Source organism: Oryx dammah, unplaced genomic scaffold, assembly GCF_014754425.2.
Source record: "Oryx dammah isolate SB20612 unplaced genomic scaffold, SCBI_Odam_1.1 HiC_scaffold_26, whole genome shotgun sequence".
In the NCBI taxonomy this organism is placed as follows: Eukaryota; Metazoa; Chordata; class Mammalia; order Artiodactyla; family Bovidae; genus Oryx; species Oryx dammah.
Window position 1 is genome coordinate 84,544,985 of NW_024070210.1, and position 15,105 is coordinate 84,560,089.

At 49.4% G+C, this 15,105-nt stretch overlaps 1 protein-coding gene across 1 annotated transcript in view; it reads right to left on the reverse strand.

The window, feature by feature from the left end:
- Nucleotides 1-1,377: 1,377 nt before the first annotated feature.
- The window catches only part of LOC120852501 (membrane progestin receptor gamma), an 89,778-nt gene continuing 76,050 nt past the window's right edge, over nucleotides 1,378-15,105 (reverse strand). Inside the window, exons 6-8 of the mRNA XM_040225775.1 lie at nucleotides 10,765-10,861; nucleotides 8,466-8,607; nucleotides 1,378-5,185 (exon numbers count right to left, since the gene is read on the reverse strand). Of these exons, the coding sequence (XP_040081709.1) occupies nucleotides 4,944-5,185; nucleotides 8,466-8,607; nucleotides 10,765-10,861 (481 nt within the window). The 3' untranslated portion in view covers nucleotides 1,378-4,943. The remainder of the gene's footprint in view (nucleotides 5,186-8,465; nucleotides 8,608-10,764; nucleotides 10,862-15,105) is intronic.

The window sequence follows — 15,105 nt, forward strand, 5'->3', positions numbered from 1 at the left end:
CATTCTATTGTTTTCTCTATTTATTTGCTCATTTAGGAAAGCTTTCATATCTCTCCTTGGTATTCTTTGGAACTCTGCATTCAGATGGATATCTCTCTCCTTTTCTCCTTTGCCTTTCATTTCTCTTTTCTCAGCGATTTGTAAGGGCTCCTCAAACAACCATTGTGCCTGTTTGCATTTCTTCTTCTTGAGGATGGTCTTGATCACCGCCTCCTCTACAATGTTAGGAACCTCCATCCATAGTTCTTCAGGCACTCTATCAGATCCAATCCCTTGAATCTATTTGTCTAATCATAAAGGGTTTGATTTCGGTCATACCTGAATGATCTAGTGCTCCATTAAGTTTCTCCTCAAATGTCGGGTTATCAGAGTGGCTATCCAGTCTCAGTGGCCTCACCCCACCCCTTCCTATTCCCTCACCAGGCTTCTTTTTTTTTTTTTTTGGCCACACCAAGTGGGAACAGGGTCTTAGTTCCCTGGACCAGGGATCAAACTCCTGCAGTGGAAGTTCAGTTCACTCACTCAGTCATGTCCGACTCTTTGCAACCCCATGAACTCCAGCACACCAGGCCTCCCTGTCCATCACCAACTCCCAGGTTACCCAAACTCGTGTCCATTGAGTCAGTGATGCCATCCAACCATCTCATCCTCTGTCGTCCCCTTATCTTCCTGCCCTCAATCTTTCCCAGCATCCGGGTCTTTTCAAATGAGTCAATTCTTCACATCAGGTGGCCAAAATATTGTATTGGAGTTTCAGCTTCAACATCAGTCCTTCCAATGAACACCCAGGACTGATATCCTTTAGGAGGGACTGGTTGGATCTCCTTGCAGTTCAAGGGACTCTCAAGTAGAAGGGTGGAGTCTAACTCATTGGACCACCAGGGAAGTCCCCAGGCTTATTTTCTTGATGTGCTGTGCTTAGCCACTCAGTTGACTCTTGGCAACCCCATGGACTGTAGCCCACCAGGCTTCTCTGTCCGTGGGGATTCACCAGGCAACAATATTGGAGTGGGTGGCCATGTCCTCCTCCAGGGGATCCTCCCAACGCAGGGATCAAGCCCAGGTCTCCCACATTGGATGCGGATTCTTTACCATCTAAGCCACCAGCACTTGCCATTGTCTGAATTTATCTATATCTCCTGTCCTACTGGCTGACCAGTGTTATCATCTCCATGAGGGAAGGACAGTTTGGGTTTTCTTCACTTCTATATTCCCAACTCTGAGGACAGTGTTTGTTTTATATATACCTGGCACTAAATAAACATTCACTGAATGATTTCACAATCTATACATATACAGGAATCTATTTTTCATGATGAGTGAACATGTTTTCAGCATAGTAGGTGAAACATAACTAAGTCAAAGGAGAAACAGAACTTTACTATAATAAATTTTATTTTTCCTACCATAGTTTAAGAAAACCAGACATTAGTATAAGCTGGAAGAACATCTCTGAGTCTGGAAATAGGTCTCTGCCTTTTCATTCATAATGGATTGTTGACTGGTAAATCAGAGGCTGACATTCAACAGTATGTTACAAAGCGTTGATATACAGGGTTAAGGGCTGTTTCATATATAAAGGGTACCATGGCCAAACCAAATTCAGGACAAAGCAGATGGGAATGAAAGGTTTCTCTGATGCATCTGACAAAAGCATTCTTTTCCAGAACAGCATCCTGCCTTCCTCAGTATATCTCCTGGGAACTGAGTTCCTTCTCCAAAAAACACTTTGAGAAAGATTGCCGCAGACCAAATATCTCAATCACTTTGCATTCAAAAGCCTTCTAAACATCCCACTTCTAATTCTAATCACCAAGGACCTATTCTTGTCTTTTTTAAAAATACATTTTATTTATTTGGGGCTGCATTGCATCTTCGTGGCTGCGTGCAGGCTACTCTCCGATGCGACGCGCAGGCGTCTCATAGCAGTGGCTTCCCTTATCGTGGAGCAAGGGCCCCAGGGCACTCAGGCTCAGCGGTTCAGTAGCTGCAACTCCTAGGCTCTTAGAGCTCAGACTCAGCAGCTGTGGTGCACAGGCTTAATTGCTCTGAGGCATGTGGGATCTTCCTGGACCAGGGATCACACTGTGTCCCCTACACTGGCAGTGGATTCTCAGCCACTGGACCACCAGGGAAGTCTGACTAATTCATGTCTTTAGGAAAGAAGGAGCGTTCCTCTCCAAAGACTGGGCAAGGAAAATGAAACTCTCCATCTGTGACTGAAGGAAGAGGCAAGTGACTAAATGGCCTCATCCAAGCATACCTGAGTTTTATCACAATGATTGGTAAATTCTAGAGTAGTGTTTCTCAAGCCCAGGGAGGGGGAAGAGGTACATTCTTTTAGGACTGTGCCCGCTCCCCCTCTCCCCTTAGGAGACAGGGCCTTGCTGAGCAATCGCTACCAGTGGGAATATGGCATCTCTCCAAAGTGTACTGAGATGTTAAAAAATAAGAAATTGAAAACTGCTACCTTAAAAGACAAGGCTTCCCAGGTGGTTCAGTGGTAAAGAACTCGCCTGCCAATGCAGGAGCCGCAAGAGACCTGGGTTCATCCCTGGGTCGGGAAGATCCCCTGGAGGAGGAGATGGCAACCCACTCCAGTACTCTTGCCTGGGAAATCCCATGGAGAGGAGCCTGGCAGGTTACTGTCCATGGGCTTGCAAAGAGTCAGACACAACTGAGCATACATACACATATTAAATGACATCCTCCCAGTGCAGTTTTCAACTGACCCACTGCCAATCTTTTTAATTTCTGGAATGGCTTAGCAAAACTATATTCACATTAGACTTCATAGTACTTAATGATAATGAATATATTTGAACACATTCTCATTCAGCATTAGAAGTTTCCAAATCAGTGTACTGCAAACTGTTATAAACTTTAATTGTAACACTGTTCAAAAGTATACAATGGGTCTAAGTTTATCAAATGTATAAAAACATTATGAAACACTTGGCCTTATTTAACATTTCATTTTCATCATTAAGCAATGCTGAAAAAGCCATGTAACCAAAGATTAAGTATTCTAAAAGTCCTTCAGATTAGTCACCTGTGATCTTTCAACTACTTCTGAGCTAAACGAAGAACCTTATGTTACTTTCTATAAACAAGAGAATTAAGAAGACTTCATGCCTTTGGCATTACTAAAATGGAGTATGTAAACTTAGTACCTCTGTCCACCATAAAACTAAAGTTACAGTAAGATGAAATGAAAGCCCAGAACCCCTGCTGGAGTACAATTCCAGTAATAGTGTCAACCTCATGCCAAAAAAACAAATTTTGTGTTGCAGCTTACAATTAATGTACCAAAAATTTACCAGCCTATATAATTTTATCAGTCTGCCTTCCCAGAGGAAGTAAACAGACAATAAAACTAATGAAATCATATTTGTTGACCACTCATATCTGATGTAAATTGCTACTTGTCTTCAGAGTATTAGCTGATGAGCTATTTACAAGGTCATTCAAATGTCTGGGCCAGTTAACCACAGAGGCAGTGTTCTAAGAAACTGGGGTGTTCCTGAGTCAGCAGAAGAGGGTCCTGCATTGCGATGCATGGCCCCTTAAGTCGTTAGCAAGTCCATGTCAGGGAGTGATGGGCCTCTGTTAAAAACTGTTTTGCATCAGCATTTCTGTACTCTATGAAAACACCATGAAATACTGAACTTTTCATGAGTGATGCAACAGACGAGAAAATATTCAGTGTTTTAGTACTCCACAGAGTAGAAAGCAGAGGACACAGCCTTAGGTGGTGAGCTGCTGAAAGTTAGACCAAGCAAAACACAGCTGATAGGCCCTGTGCATTCTGGAATTAGTGACTCCATCATTTCTGCAAGTTTGGCCCATGGCCCTCCTGGCAATCACCTGGGGAACTTGTTCCAGTACGGACCTTCTGCAGGAAACCAACACTTTAATAAAGCAGCGTCTCCTGATTCGCCTGGGGGACCTATAGTTATCACAAGCTCACCAAGTGTTTCCATTCCTTTGGCAAAGCCTTTAGTGTCCTCTGCATATGAACGTTAAATTCTGCAGCACATATGAAATGCTGAAGCAACATTAAATGTATAACCTCCCCAAATATTGTGACGTCATTGGTTAAAAGGTGATAGATGAGTACAACCAATTGGGATTAATTCAGTTGGTGCCCTCTGGGTAACACACTTTACCTGTGCTGCATAATACTTCACAGCATCAAACCGGCAACAAGAAAACAGAGCAAAACAGAGCATATGACACCCAGCCACAGGCTGTGAACTTTCAACAAAATCCAAGTCCATAATGGCATGGGAACCTTGCATGGTGAAGCAGAATGGACTTGTGGGAAAAGAGGGCGCTCTTTCAATTCATATCCTTCACTAGGTGGGGAAAGGAAGAAGGCCCCTCCCCAAACCAGGTTTCTTCATTCTGGAATGCCTTCCCAGTCCCCACAGCTCCCACAGACTCAATTTCTGCTTTCTCAGGTTCCCCGACTGACCTTCCCAGCTCATCTTCCACTGTGGAAGGAAAGGCTTTGCTACATAAAACTCATCAAATGAAGCATGTTCCATTTTCCAAAAGTAACACTTCAAGGGTAGTAAAGCTTAATCCAACTATTTAATAGTAAAGCTACAAGGATGGTATGCCTAATCCAGCTGTTTAAATAGAATTGGAGAACATACTTTAAATAAATTAAAAGCTAAATGAAATAACGATTTGCATGAATGAGGACTGACTTGAACCCACGTCCCCCTTTTAAAATCGTACTTACAGAATCCAGTGCACATCTAGAGAAATGTCCCCAGTTAAATACCTTATTGACCTGAACCCGCTCAAAAATGCCAAGGTATCAAGCATTCTAAATATTTTAGGCCACTGTAAACTGGGACCATGCCATTGGCTTATGGTAGTTAGGATGTTGTAGCTTAATGCTGACATTTGGTACGAAAAGCTTATGGTATGAATCAGGTTTTCTTTTTATGTAATTCCGGCTCGGGAATCCGATACAGAGCAGCTGAGAAATAAACTATGTTGCTGAGGCTGAAGATGAGGCACAGAAGCATGGCTCCGGCTATCTGGGCAAACAACAGGGGCCTGCCGTGGGCCAGCAGCCATTCCTTCCTCAGTGTCTTGTCCAGAAGGATGGCTTCCATCTGCATGTGTGTGGCCAGGATCACACACACGTGGAACAGCTGGTGGCTGTGACCTAAAGCGAGCACACAAAAGGCCCCAAAGTCAGCAATAAAAGAGGAATGGCCTCCTGTAACATCCTATGGCTCGTGAGCTAAAAACACTACGTGGAGTGAAAGAAGCTAGATACAAGATACCCACTGTCCGGAAAAGGCAGATCCAGAGAGACAGAAAATAGATGAGTGGTTGTTTTGGGTAGGGGGTGGGAGCTGAGATTAACAGTACATGGGCAGGAAGGATCTTACTGGGGTGTTCTAAAACTCAGATATGGTGATAGTTACACAATGTAGTAAATTTGCTAAAAAATAAAAAGATTGTACACTTGAAATTAGGGTATTATGTTATATATAACGTGTGTGTGTGCAGGCTCAGTTGCTCAGTTGTGTCTGACTCTTTGCGACCCCACGGACTGCAGTCTGCCAGGCTCCTCTGTCCATGGAATTTTCCAGGCAAGAATAATGGAGTGGGTTTCCACGCCTTCCTCCAGGGGATCTTCCCAACTCAGGGATCAAACCCGTGAGTCCTGTGTCTCCCGCACTGGCAGGTGGATTCTTTACCCCTAGCGCCACCTGGGAAGCCCATGTATGATATATAAAGTTTTTTTTTTTTAATATCATGTGAGAAAAATAAAAAGGCCATCAGAGAAAACCAAATCCATTTTTAAAACAACTTATCCACCAGTCCCGCTTTTCACATGAGAAAGTTCTACTAAAGTTTACCTCTTGAGAGCTGTCACTGGTCAGTTCTGATCCTGACTTCAATACCAAAGGGGAAGCCAGCCAGATTTTCTGCTGACCACTTGTGAAATGCTCCGCTCCCTACTGCTGGTTAATCCCAGACACAATGAGGGGCTCCTTCTCTCTGATAGCTCACAGGCCCCCGGTCAGCATGTATGCCTCCCCAGAGGGTGGGAGCCCAGTGGAGGGTGGCTGACTTGGTAGTTGGTGAGAAAAGGAATCCATTGCCCAGGGCTGGGGATTGCCTGGGGGGGACAGTCCACAGAAACCAGGAGTGAGATGAGAGCCCTACCTGTTTCATGGGCTGATTGTATCTCCCCCTCCCAAATTCACAGGTCGAAAGTCTTAACTCCCAGTACCTGAGAATGTGACCATATTTGGAGATAGGGTTTTAAAAGACAAGGAAGTTAAAACGAGGTCACTAGCATGGGACCCGCTCTGGTATCTTTATAAGAAGAGGAGATTAGGGTGTACACGTACCCAGAGGAGAGATCATGTGAAAAGAAATGGAGATGGCCCCTGGCAAGCCAAGGAGAGAGGACTTGGGAGAAACCAACCCTGCCATCCCCTTGATCTTGGGCTTCTAACCTCGGCATTATGAGAAAATAAACTTCTTTTGTATCAGCCATGCAGTCTGTGGTTCTTTGTTATGGCAGCACTAGCAGACTAATACAAGAGTTAAATAAGGACCCTCCTTCAGTTAAAAAAACAAAAAAGAATTCAGTGTTTTACCCCCAGGATTTATCCTATAGTAAGTATTCAATAAATGTGTCCACAGAAGGGACCAGACTGGCCATCTGCCCCAATGAGCCAGAGCCAGGTCGTGAATGAAGATGCAGGAAAGTTGAATGAGAGACCAACGATTTCCTTAGGGCAAGGAGCTGCCAGCACCCCAGCCTGCATCCCCCAGGGAGACACTGTGCCTGGAGGGGCCACCCTGCCTCACTCAAGCCATACTACTGGGCTGTGCACAATTTCCAAATCTGTGTGTTTTGTGGCAGAAGTGGTTCCTTATCCAGCTGAGAACCGTACTCTCCAAGGACACAGGGCCAAGCAGTAGGAAGTGACCAGCTGCGCTCACCGACTGAGGCACAAACCTGTCTCCATCAGAGCAGGAGACAAACAGATGGAAGAGCCAAGAGCACTGGAAGGATGTGAAATGTGCCTGCAGCGGGAAAAGTGATGTCAACAACCCGTCTGGCAGGAATAGGGAGGAGCTTCCTGTGGGCACTGGGGAGGAAGTTCAAAAGCTGGCTGACTCTGTTACTTAAGGACAGAGATCTTTCCAAAGCCCTTGTTTAAGATGTTGTCGTTATCTGCCATCTCTGCCATGTCCCCCCACTGGAGTATCTTTCTGCTCTAGGCCCAAAAGGACAGGATAGAGGTAAGTAAATAAAATGTTATTAAGAAGCCAGAGTTGGCAAAATAAGGCCCAGTGTCTATTTATGTTTTTCCTGCTGACCCCAGACTTTGTACATGATCAGCTCTATTTCCTCCAGCTGGGCTGGGGCTAGGGAGGTGGACGTGCTGGGCAGGCTCCTTGGGCAGGTTCCAATCCCCTGGCCCTCTCATCTCCCTCCTTGTTTGAAATCTGCCCTCTAACCATTTTGCTCACTGTGATCCCTTCTGGCAGAGGAGAAGGAATAAAGGAGATGAAACACTTGTCAAAGCAAAATGTGGCCATGTTTCTTGGGTAGAAGATGGAAACTCATGGACAAAATGGGCCTGGGGAGAACCGAGGTTCCTGCTTGCCACCTGGGGATGAGGACCTAGATGTCCACGGAGCTCTCCTTATCCAAGGAGCTCCCATCCCAGGACCCCTCAGCCTCACCAGAAGTGGCCCAAGGCTGCCTCCTCCAGCCAGTCCCAGAGCCAGGGTGGAGGAGACACGTTCCACAGCGCTTCCCTCGTCCCTCGACAGAGGGGAAGGAACTCTGCCAGCAGGTATAAACCCCTGTAGCTCTGATGCCTCCTCTTCACCACATGGCTTCTCTGGCTTGAGCACGTTCAGGCTCACCTGGAGAATCACTCGGCTTCTGAGAGTGCTGGGCCCAGCCCAACGGGATGTCTCGGGGGTGGGGGCTGAGATCCGCACGTTCCCAGGTGAGGCTGAGACTACTCGTCCAGACTGGAAACTGCTGAGGCTAGGAACCACTGCTCTACCACGATTCCTGGCACCATCACACCCACCTGAATGAGACACTCTTTCCTCTCCTTGGCACTGCCCCCCGCCGGCTGGTAACCTCAGAGCCTTCTGTACCCTGTCTTTCCTCTTCCTCTTTACAGCTGCCTTCCATGGTCACTTAATAATGGGATTTCACGTTCGAGGTAATAATGGGACTCTCCTGTCCCCATACCCGCCAGAAATGCTTTAGAATCCTAGACCCACTTCTCTCCATCCTCTGCCACCCTCCCTGGGCCTCCACGGTCTGTGTACTTCCCGGTCTCTGCCACTTGACAATCTCACTCACCTTGGCCTGGGCCTGGAGAACTTCCCGAGGATTTGCTTCTCGCCCTGCCCCCGCCTCCCCCTGGGCAGTGGGGCCACCACGTGCTCACCAATGTAGTCGAAGCGTCCAGGGGCCAGGCGCTCTGGCAGGTGCGCAGAGTAGAAGAAAGAGGCCAGGAGGGTCATGGCCACGTGCTTCTGGTGGTACAAGGTGGCTTCGTTCTCCGCACTTTCCCCGGCAAACAGGAATACCTGCAGGTATTTAAAGAAACGCCAAGCCTTAAAATGGATAACCTACAAGGACCTGTTGTATACCGCAGGGAACTCTGCTCAACATACTGTAAAAACCAAAACGGGAAAAGAATTTGAAAAAGAACAGATAGCTGTTTATGTATCACTGAGTCACTTTCCTGTACACCTGAAACAAACACAACATTGTAAATCAACTCTACTCCAACGTAAAATGAAAAGCTTAAAGAAAGAGAGAAACACAGGTCTCGAGAGGAGGTCTGTAGACCTCCCCACACACATGAGTGGACTCCGTGCGCCAAAGCCGTTCCCTCCTGGGGTCTGTGCTTGGAAAAGGACCTCACAGGGCCTGTGTGAGCAGGCTTCCTGTTCTGAGTGTGATCGACAGAGACCTAAGGTAACTGTATTTTAACCCCCTACATGCTCATGAGAGCCTTTGGGTTATTTAGTTACAAAAAAAAAATGAAGAAAGGAAGGAAGGAAAGGAAAACAACAGAAGTAAAGAGAAAAGGAAAGGAAAAAAAAAATTCTGCTAGATATATCACTATTCTGCCCCAACCCCACCCCTGGGGCTAAAATATAAGTATAGTTAAAAAATGGCCCATTCACACTTGAACTCACTTTTAACCAGCACATCCCTTGAACTGATGCTCTTAATTAAGGCTTTAAGGCCTAGGAATTCCTGGAAGGCCTTCTGAGTCATCAAAAGCTATTAATTATGGACATTATCCTGGTTTGGGTTTGGTAATGGCTTTTGTAGGACTGTTAAAAATAGCTGCAGCCACCACCTACCGAGGGCACCAGGCCAGGCCTTCTGTGTACACCACTTCATCGGAGCCTCAACAATGACCACACGGCAGACTCCACTTCCCCCATTTTGCAGATGAGAGTACTGGGCTGGAAGGTGACTTCCCAACCACTAATTAGTAGAGAAGTCAGGCTGATTTGCAGAGCCTGAGTGCTCAGCCACAGCACCGTACAGGGTAAGACCCTTCCTCCCCCACTGCCCAGAGTCTGATGCGGCCGAGTACCAGGAGCGTCCAGCACCCATCCTGACAAGAAGCTGTGCTGTCTGCAAGGGTGGCCTGTGGGGCTGGCTTGTTCTCTCTGCGCTGGTTTCCTGGGTGTGGTCTGTGTCCTCCAGAGAGGATTCGACGGAGTGGGCTGCATCCCCTCTTCTGGGTCTCCCCAGACCCACGCGGGCTGAGCATGGAGCACAGGCTCAGTGTCTCAGCTGGTGGAGCCAGCTTGACCCCTCCCCTTCAGCCCTGGGCGCTGCCATCTTGGCCTCATGCACCAGACTCTTACCCTGCCTCCACCCACGGGGCCTGGGCCTGGAACGGCTGAGCCCATCAGGTCTGTTTATTTGATAACTCCTCCTCTACCCCTCTGGGAAGGAGGGGGTGTCAGCCTCATTTAAAGATAAGGAAACTGAGGCTCAGAGAGGTTTTGTTCATTGCCTAATGTCACACAGCCAGTGAGCAGTGGGACTGGGATTTGAACGCACAGCCATCTGAGAGTGCATGAACTTTCCCTCTTCTTGTCTTCCCTCCTATACCCTCTTCCTTTGTGTTCACCATCTATCCTTTAAGACCTTCAGTCATACGCTTTCCTTCCCTACTACATCTATGTTAATTGATGATAATATATACTAATGCATTTATGGGACTCTCACCACCAGCTAGTACTGTACACATTATCTCATGTAATCCTCCCCATAGCCTGACACAAGGAGGTGTTATTACCAGGCCATTTTACAGGTGAGGGAAGTCAAGACACAGAGATGGTAGAAAACCTGCCCGAAGTCTTGCAGTGAGTGAATATTAGAGATTTTGCCTCCAGAGCCCACTCTCCTGCTCACTCTACTAAACCCCAGGCTGCCTCCCCTGCCCAGCCCTCCGAGATTGCTCCAGAGCCTGCGGGTAGCACTAGCCACTGATGCATCTCCTGGCACCACCTACCTAGTGCCCGTGGTGGGTGGTGGCTGCCCATGCCCGTTAGGGCCTCTGTGCATGCCACCTAACTGGCCTGCGAGTGCCATTAAGGGGGCACGTGCGGCTCTGCTCCCACAACCAGGACAGCGTCTGACCCCCAGAGCTCAGGACACAATCGATTCCCTGGTGTTGCCAACAGACAAAGGGGTCAGAGCAGGGCCCTTACCCTGAATAAGATGGGAAGGGAGTCCCAGGTGTAGGGAAAAGCAAAGGCCAGGACGCGAAGCATCTTACAGAGCCCGGGCTTCTGTATCTCAAAAAACCTAAATCAGGAAAGGAAATGGGGGAGAAATGAGAATGAAAAGCAGTTTCAGTCAATAACACACACACTAAAAATAACCAAGGCCGAGTAACCCACAGAAAGCAACCATTTGTGCACAAACTCCTCCCTCGGCCAGCAGCTTCCCCACCAGTCCTCTCCACTTCTCCCACCAGCCCCCCTGGGAAGGGCTCCATCTCAGATGTGAAAAGAGTTCAGAGGCACCATCTCCTGGCACCATAAGAAGCAATGGTATCCAAAATCAGGGAGGAGGCGTGGAGCAAAAAACCTTTGAGGGACAAGTTATCTAACTGCCACAGAGCCTTCCAGAAGTCAGACCAGTAGCCACCAGGAGAGGGAGACTGTGGGGCACGGGCGGGTCCAAACACACTCCTGGGGCCAGCACCTCTGCAAAGGTTGAGATGCTCAGCTAGTCAGAGTCGCCAGCTGATTACCATGCAAAAGCCCTGGGTACAATTAGGTGTTTAACGACAAGAGATTTCTGGACTATTTAATCACACACAGGAATCCTGGGCTGGGGAAACTGAGAAAGCATGGTCCTTCCTTCTCTCTGTCATCACCACCCCCACCTGCCCCTCGTTCAAAGACAGAGGAAGCCAGCATTAAAATGAGCGGTGCGAAAGTCGCCAAGACGGGCAGGTCCTTCGGGATGGAACACCATGGGACCTCAGCCGGCTCGGGCCAAGCCTGCGGAGTGGGCAGCAGCTGAGGGTTGGGGGGCGGGGGGCAGTGAGGAGCACAGACGGCAGGCTAGACACCAGGCAAGGGAGTTGAAGGAGAGGCTCCATACTAAACCACAGCCCTGAGCTGGGGCTCGGGCAAGAAAGAGCTCACAGTCCCAGGCTGGGCCCTGTGGCAGGGCAGGTACCTGCTTCAAAAACACATCGTACTGTGCTGGCTGGGTTCTCCCTTGGGACCCACAGGACTGTGAGGCCAGAGCCTCCCCCGGCAAAGGTGATATGCAGAGCCAGGGTGTTGAGGCTTGTAGGGTGGCTGTTATGGGGAAGCCTGGAAGATGATGGGGGCACTGGGGCCCTCCAGCCCTTCTTGACAGTTCTGTCCCTCATCACACTCTCCGGTGGGGGTAAGGTCTGCTCCTCACCTCTGTTCCCCAGGTGCCCTGTCCCAGCCCACTCGCCTGCCCCTTCTCCACCAAACAGGGTCTGCTGTTCCCCCAGCCCGGGTCCATCTCTTCCAGCAGGATCTTCACATCCTCTATGAGCCCCACTGTGCCCACATCCTCTGCCATAGAATACGGCAGAGACACCCTCATCTGCCTCCAGGGTGGTCAGGGTGGGGCTGGGTCTGCTCAGCTCTCCATCCCCAGCATCCAGCTCAGAAGTGTGCCTGGGGATGTGGACATGTGCTTGGCAGCCCAGCCTGGGGACCCCTGTTCACCATGGACCCCGAGAAGCCCCATAACCTTCAGAGATGAGCTTCAACTTCACTCAAGCCCATGGGCATGTCCCTTCTTCTTTTCTGACGCTGGGACACTGGGCAGAGAAAGAAGAGAAGCTCAAAGAGGAGGAGGAGAAATAAGGGACCTCAACTCATCATCCCCCAGAACAGAACCCCAGCCTTGGAGGAAACCACAAACCCTGGGATAGGTGAGGCTGCACAGGGTCACGATCTGACAACAGTGTTTGTCTTAGACACCCTGAGTCTGGCCCAGTCCCTGACCTTTGTGACCATCTCATCCAGTGCGTGATGTAACCCTCCCATGCCCCAGAATCCTCACATGTACCACGGGGATGACTACAGAATCCCTTATGGGCTTGTTGCAAGGGTTTAATCAAATGATGCTCACTAGCAGCTTACAGCTGTGCAGAGCACAGAGTAACACTCACGAAATAGCAGAATTTAAAAAAAAATGTGTGTTGTAGGACCCATCCTCTCCCTCTCCCCATCTTGTAGCCACATGGTACCAGAAAATAGGACAGGAGGGAACAGACAAGTTCTGGGTGATTTGCCTAAAATCAGCTGAGCTAATAAGAGGCACAGCTAGGATTTACAGCCAGGCCGTCTGGTTGCCTTCCCACCCTCTCCCCCTTGGGCAGGTCTCAGACCACTCCCCAAACTCTGCTCTTACGGACACCCCTCTGTGCCAGGAGGCGAACAGAACACACTTTCACTGCCCCAAGAGTCAGAGCCCATCTTTCCCAGGGCCTTCTCAGTCTATGCTGGCCGACCCTGCCCAACTGCGCAAGCCTGCTCCCTCCCTCCCTCCCTCCCCATGCTCCACCACCGCCTATCACCTCTGGGTGCAAAGAGACTTGCTCTTAAAGCACGCTATCTCTGTGGCCACTTACACAGGAAGAAAGATGGCTCTGGTTGGCGAGGGCCATCCCCCAAAACACGGATTTCCTGCGACTTGAGACATGGCGCCCGGCCTGATAAAGTACTTCCCCAAGGGCAAACGAACCAGCCTCTCCAGCTGCCAAGCCGAGTCTACAGAGGGAAAAAGGAGACAAAGCAGAACAGAAGAGAGCAACAGAGAACAAGAGGCAGAAGGGCCAGCAGCCACAAAGACGGTGGGCCTATCACCAAAGTGCAATTCCAAATCAGGCCACAGGGTGTCGCCACAGCCAGAGGGAGGGGAAGGAGCCATGGCATTCTCCAAAGCGCACCACGCCCGAGTCTCCAAAGCCTTGCCTGGCAAGGCAACGCCTGTCCCTCAGGGCTGGGAGTCAGGAAGTCAGGCTTCCTCTGCCTAAAGCCAGGTGGGCAGGAAACATTGGATTTCGGGAGAAGCCTCTACCAAGAAAGCGCTGATACAATACCAGTCTATTCAAAAACTGATAAATCCTGTTGCAACAAAGCTAGAGAGATGTGCAAGTGAATTCCAGAACTATGCTTGAAACAAGTGAGCCTTTGGAAACATTATCCTATTGCTGAGGGGCGTGTGTGTGCGCGCCTGCGTGCACACAGCGGGGGTGAGGGTGGGGTGGTATTATGGCTGTTTTGTTGTTGTGTGGATGACATAACAGGAATGTGGACATTTCCACCTGCTGACCCTTGGCCCCAGCAGCAGTCTATCATCTGGCTGAGCCCTCTGACCTCTGGATGTGTGGGAACCACTGTTTGCTAAGCCTTCTGTCTCCAGCTCTGACCTCCAAACCCTCTTCCAGGCCTGCCTCAGACCGCTCTGAGCTGCCGAAGCACCACTGCCAAAACACGGCTCTCACAGCACAGCTCACATTTCTCCAGGGATGAAAACCCATCCCTCCCTCACAGCACTGACCACACGGTGTTCCACAGAGCGAGCATGTGTCTAAAAAAGCAACTGCTGGGTGCTCTGGATAGATGAATGGAAAAGGACCCACAGTGACTCGTGATGCACAGCAAACGTGTAACTACCACTCCTGAGCGAGTGCAGGTGAAGCTTCCTGAGCCGGCAGGTGGTCAGCAGGTATGAGCCAGCAGGGTCTCTGCCACACCCACCTGGCTCCACGAGCCACGGAGAGGTCATATGTTCTGTCATTTCCCCATAAACACTACAGAACAAGAAGGCAGTTTTCCAGAACGTGTTCCTTTGAACTAAATTCCATGATTGTTGTTTAGTTGCTAAGCCGTCTGCGACTCTATGCACCCCCATGGACTGTAGCCTGCCAGGCCCCTCTGTCCATGGGATTCTCCAGACAAGAATACTGGAGTGGGTTGCCATTCCTTCTCCAGGAGATCTTCCTGACCCAGGGATCAAACCCGCATCTCCTGCATTGCAGGTGGATTCTTTATCACTGAGCCACATGGGAAGCTCCCAGCTCTCTATGTGGAATTTACCTAAAGGACATGTATTATGTGGGAACAAAGGCCATTCGGACCACACTACTCTGGGAAGCATGTGGATAACTAAAGCACAACTCATGAGCTTCATGGTCTCCTTTTGTGCTCAGGAAAAGAGGTGGTTCTTGGACTCCTAGCCATGTCACAGATTGATACAGCAGGAGGGAGAGGCAGGGGTGGGCCTGAGGGATGCAGGGGAGAAGGCAAGGAGAGAAACCTTGGAAAAGGCACTGAAGCTGGCATCATTGATGCCTAAACAGAAGGAACCCAGGGAACTTCGTCTCAGGGACCCCTGCTTAAGGGCCATGATTGGCCCAAGGCCACACAGCAAGCCTGTGAAGCTGGGCCTCCAGACGGCCCTCGCCTGCCTCCACTGCCTCCCTTGCAGTTAGTCAGGGCCAAGTCTCTCCCCACACACACAGGAGCCCTCCTCCTCAGACACCG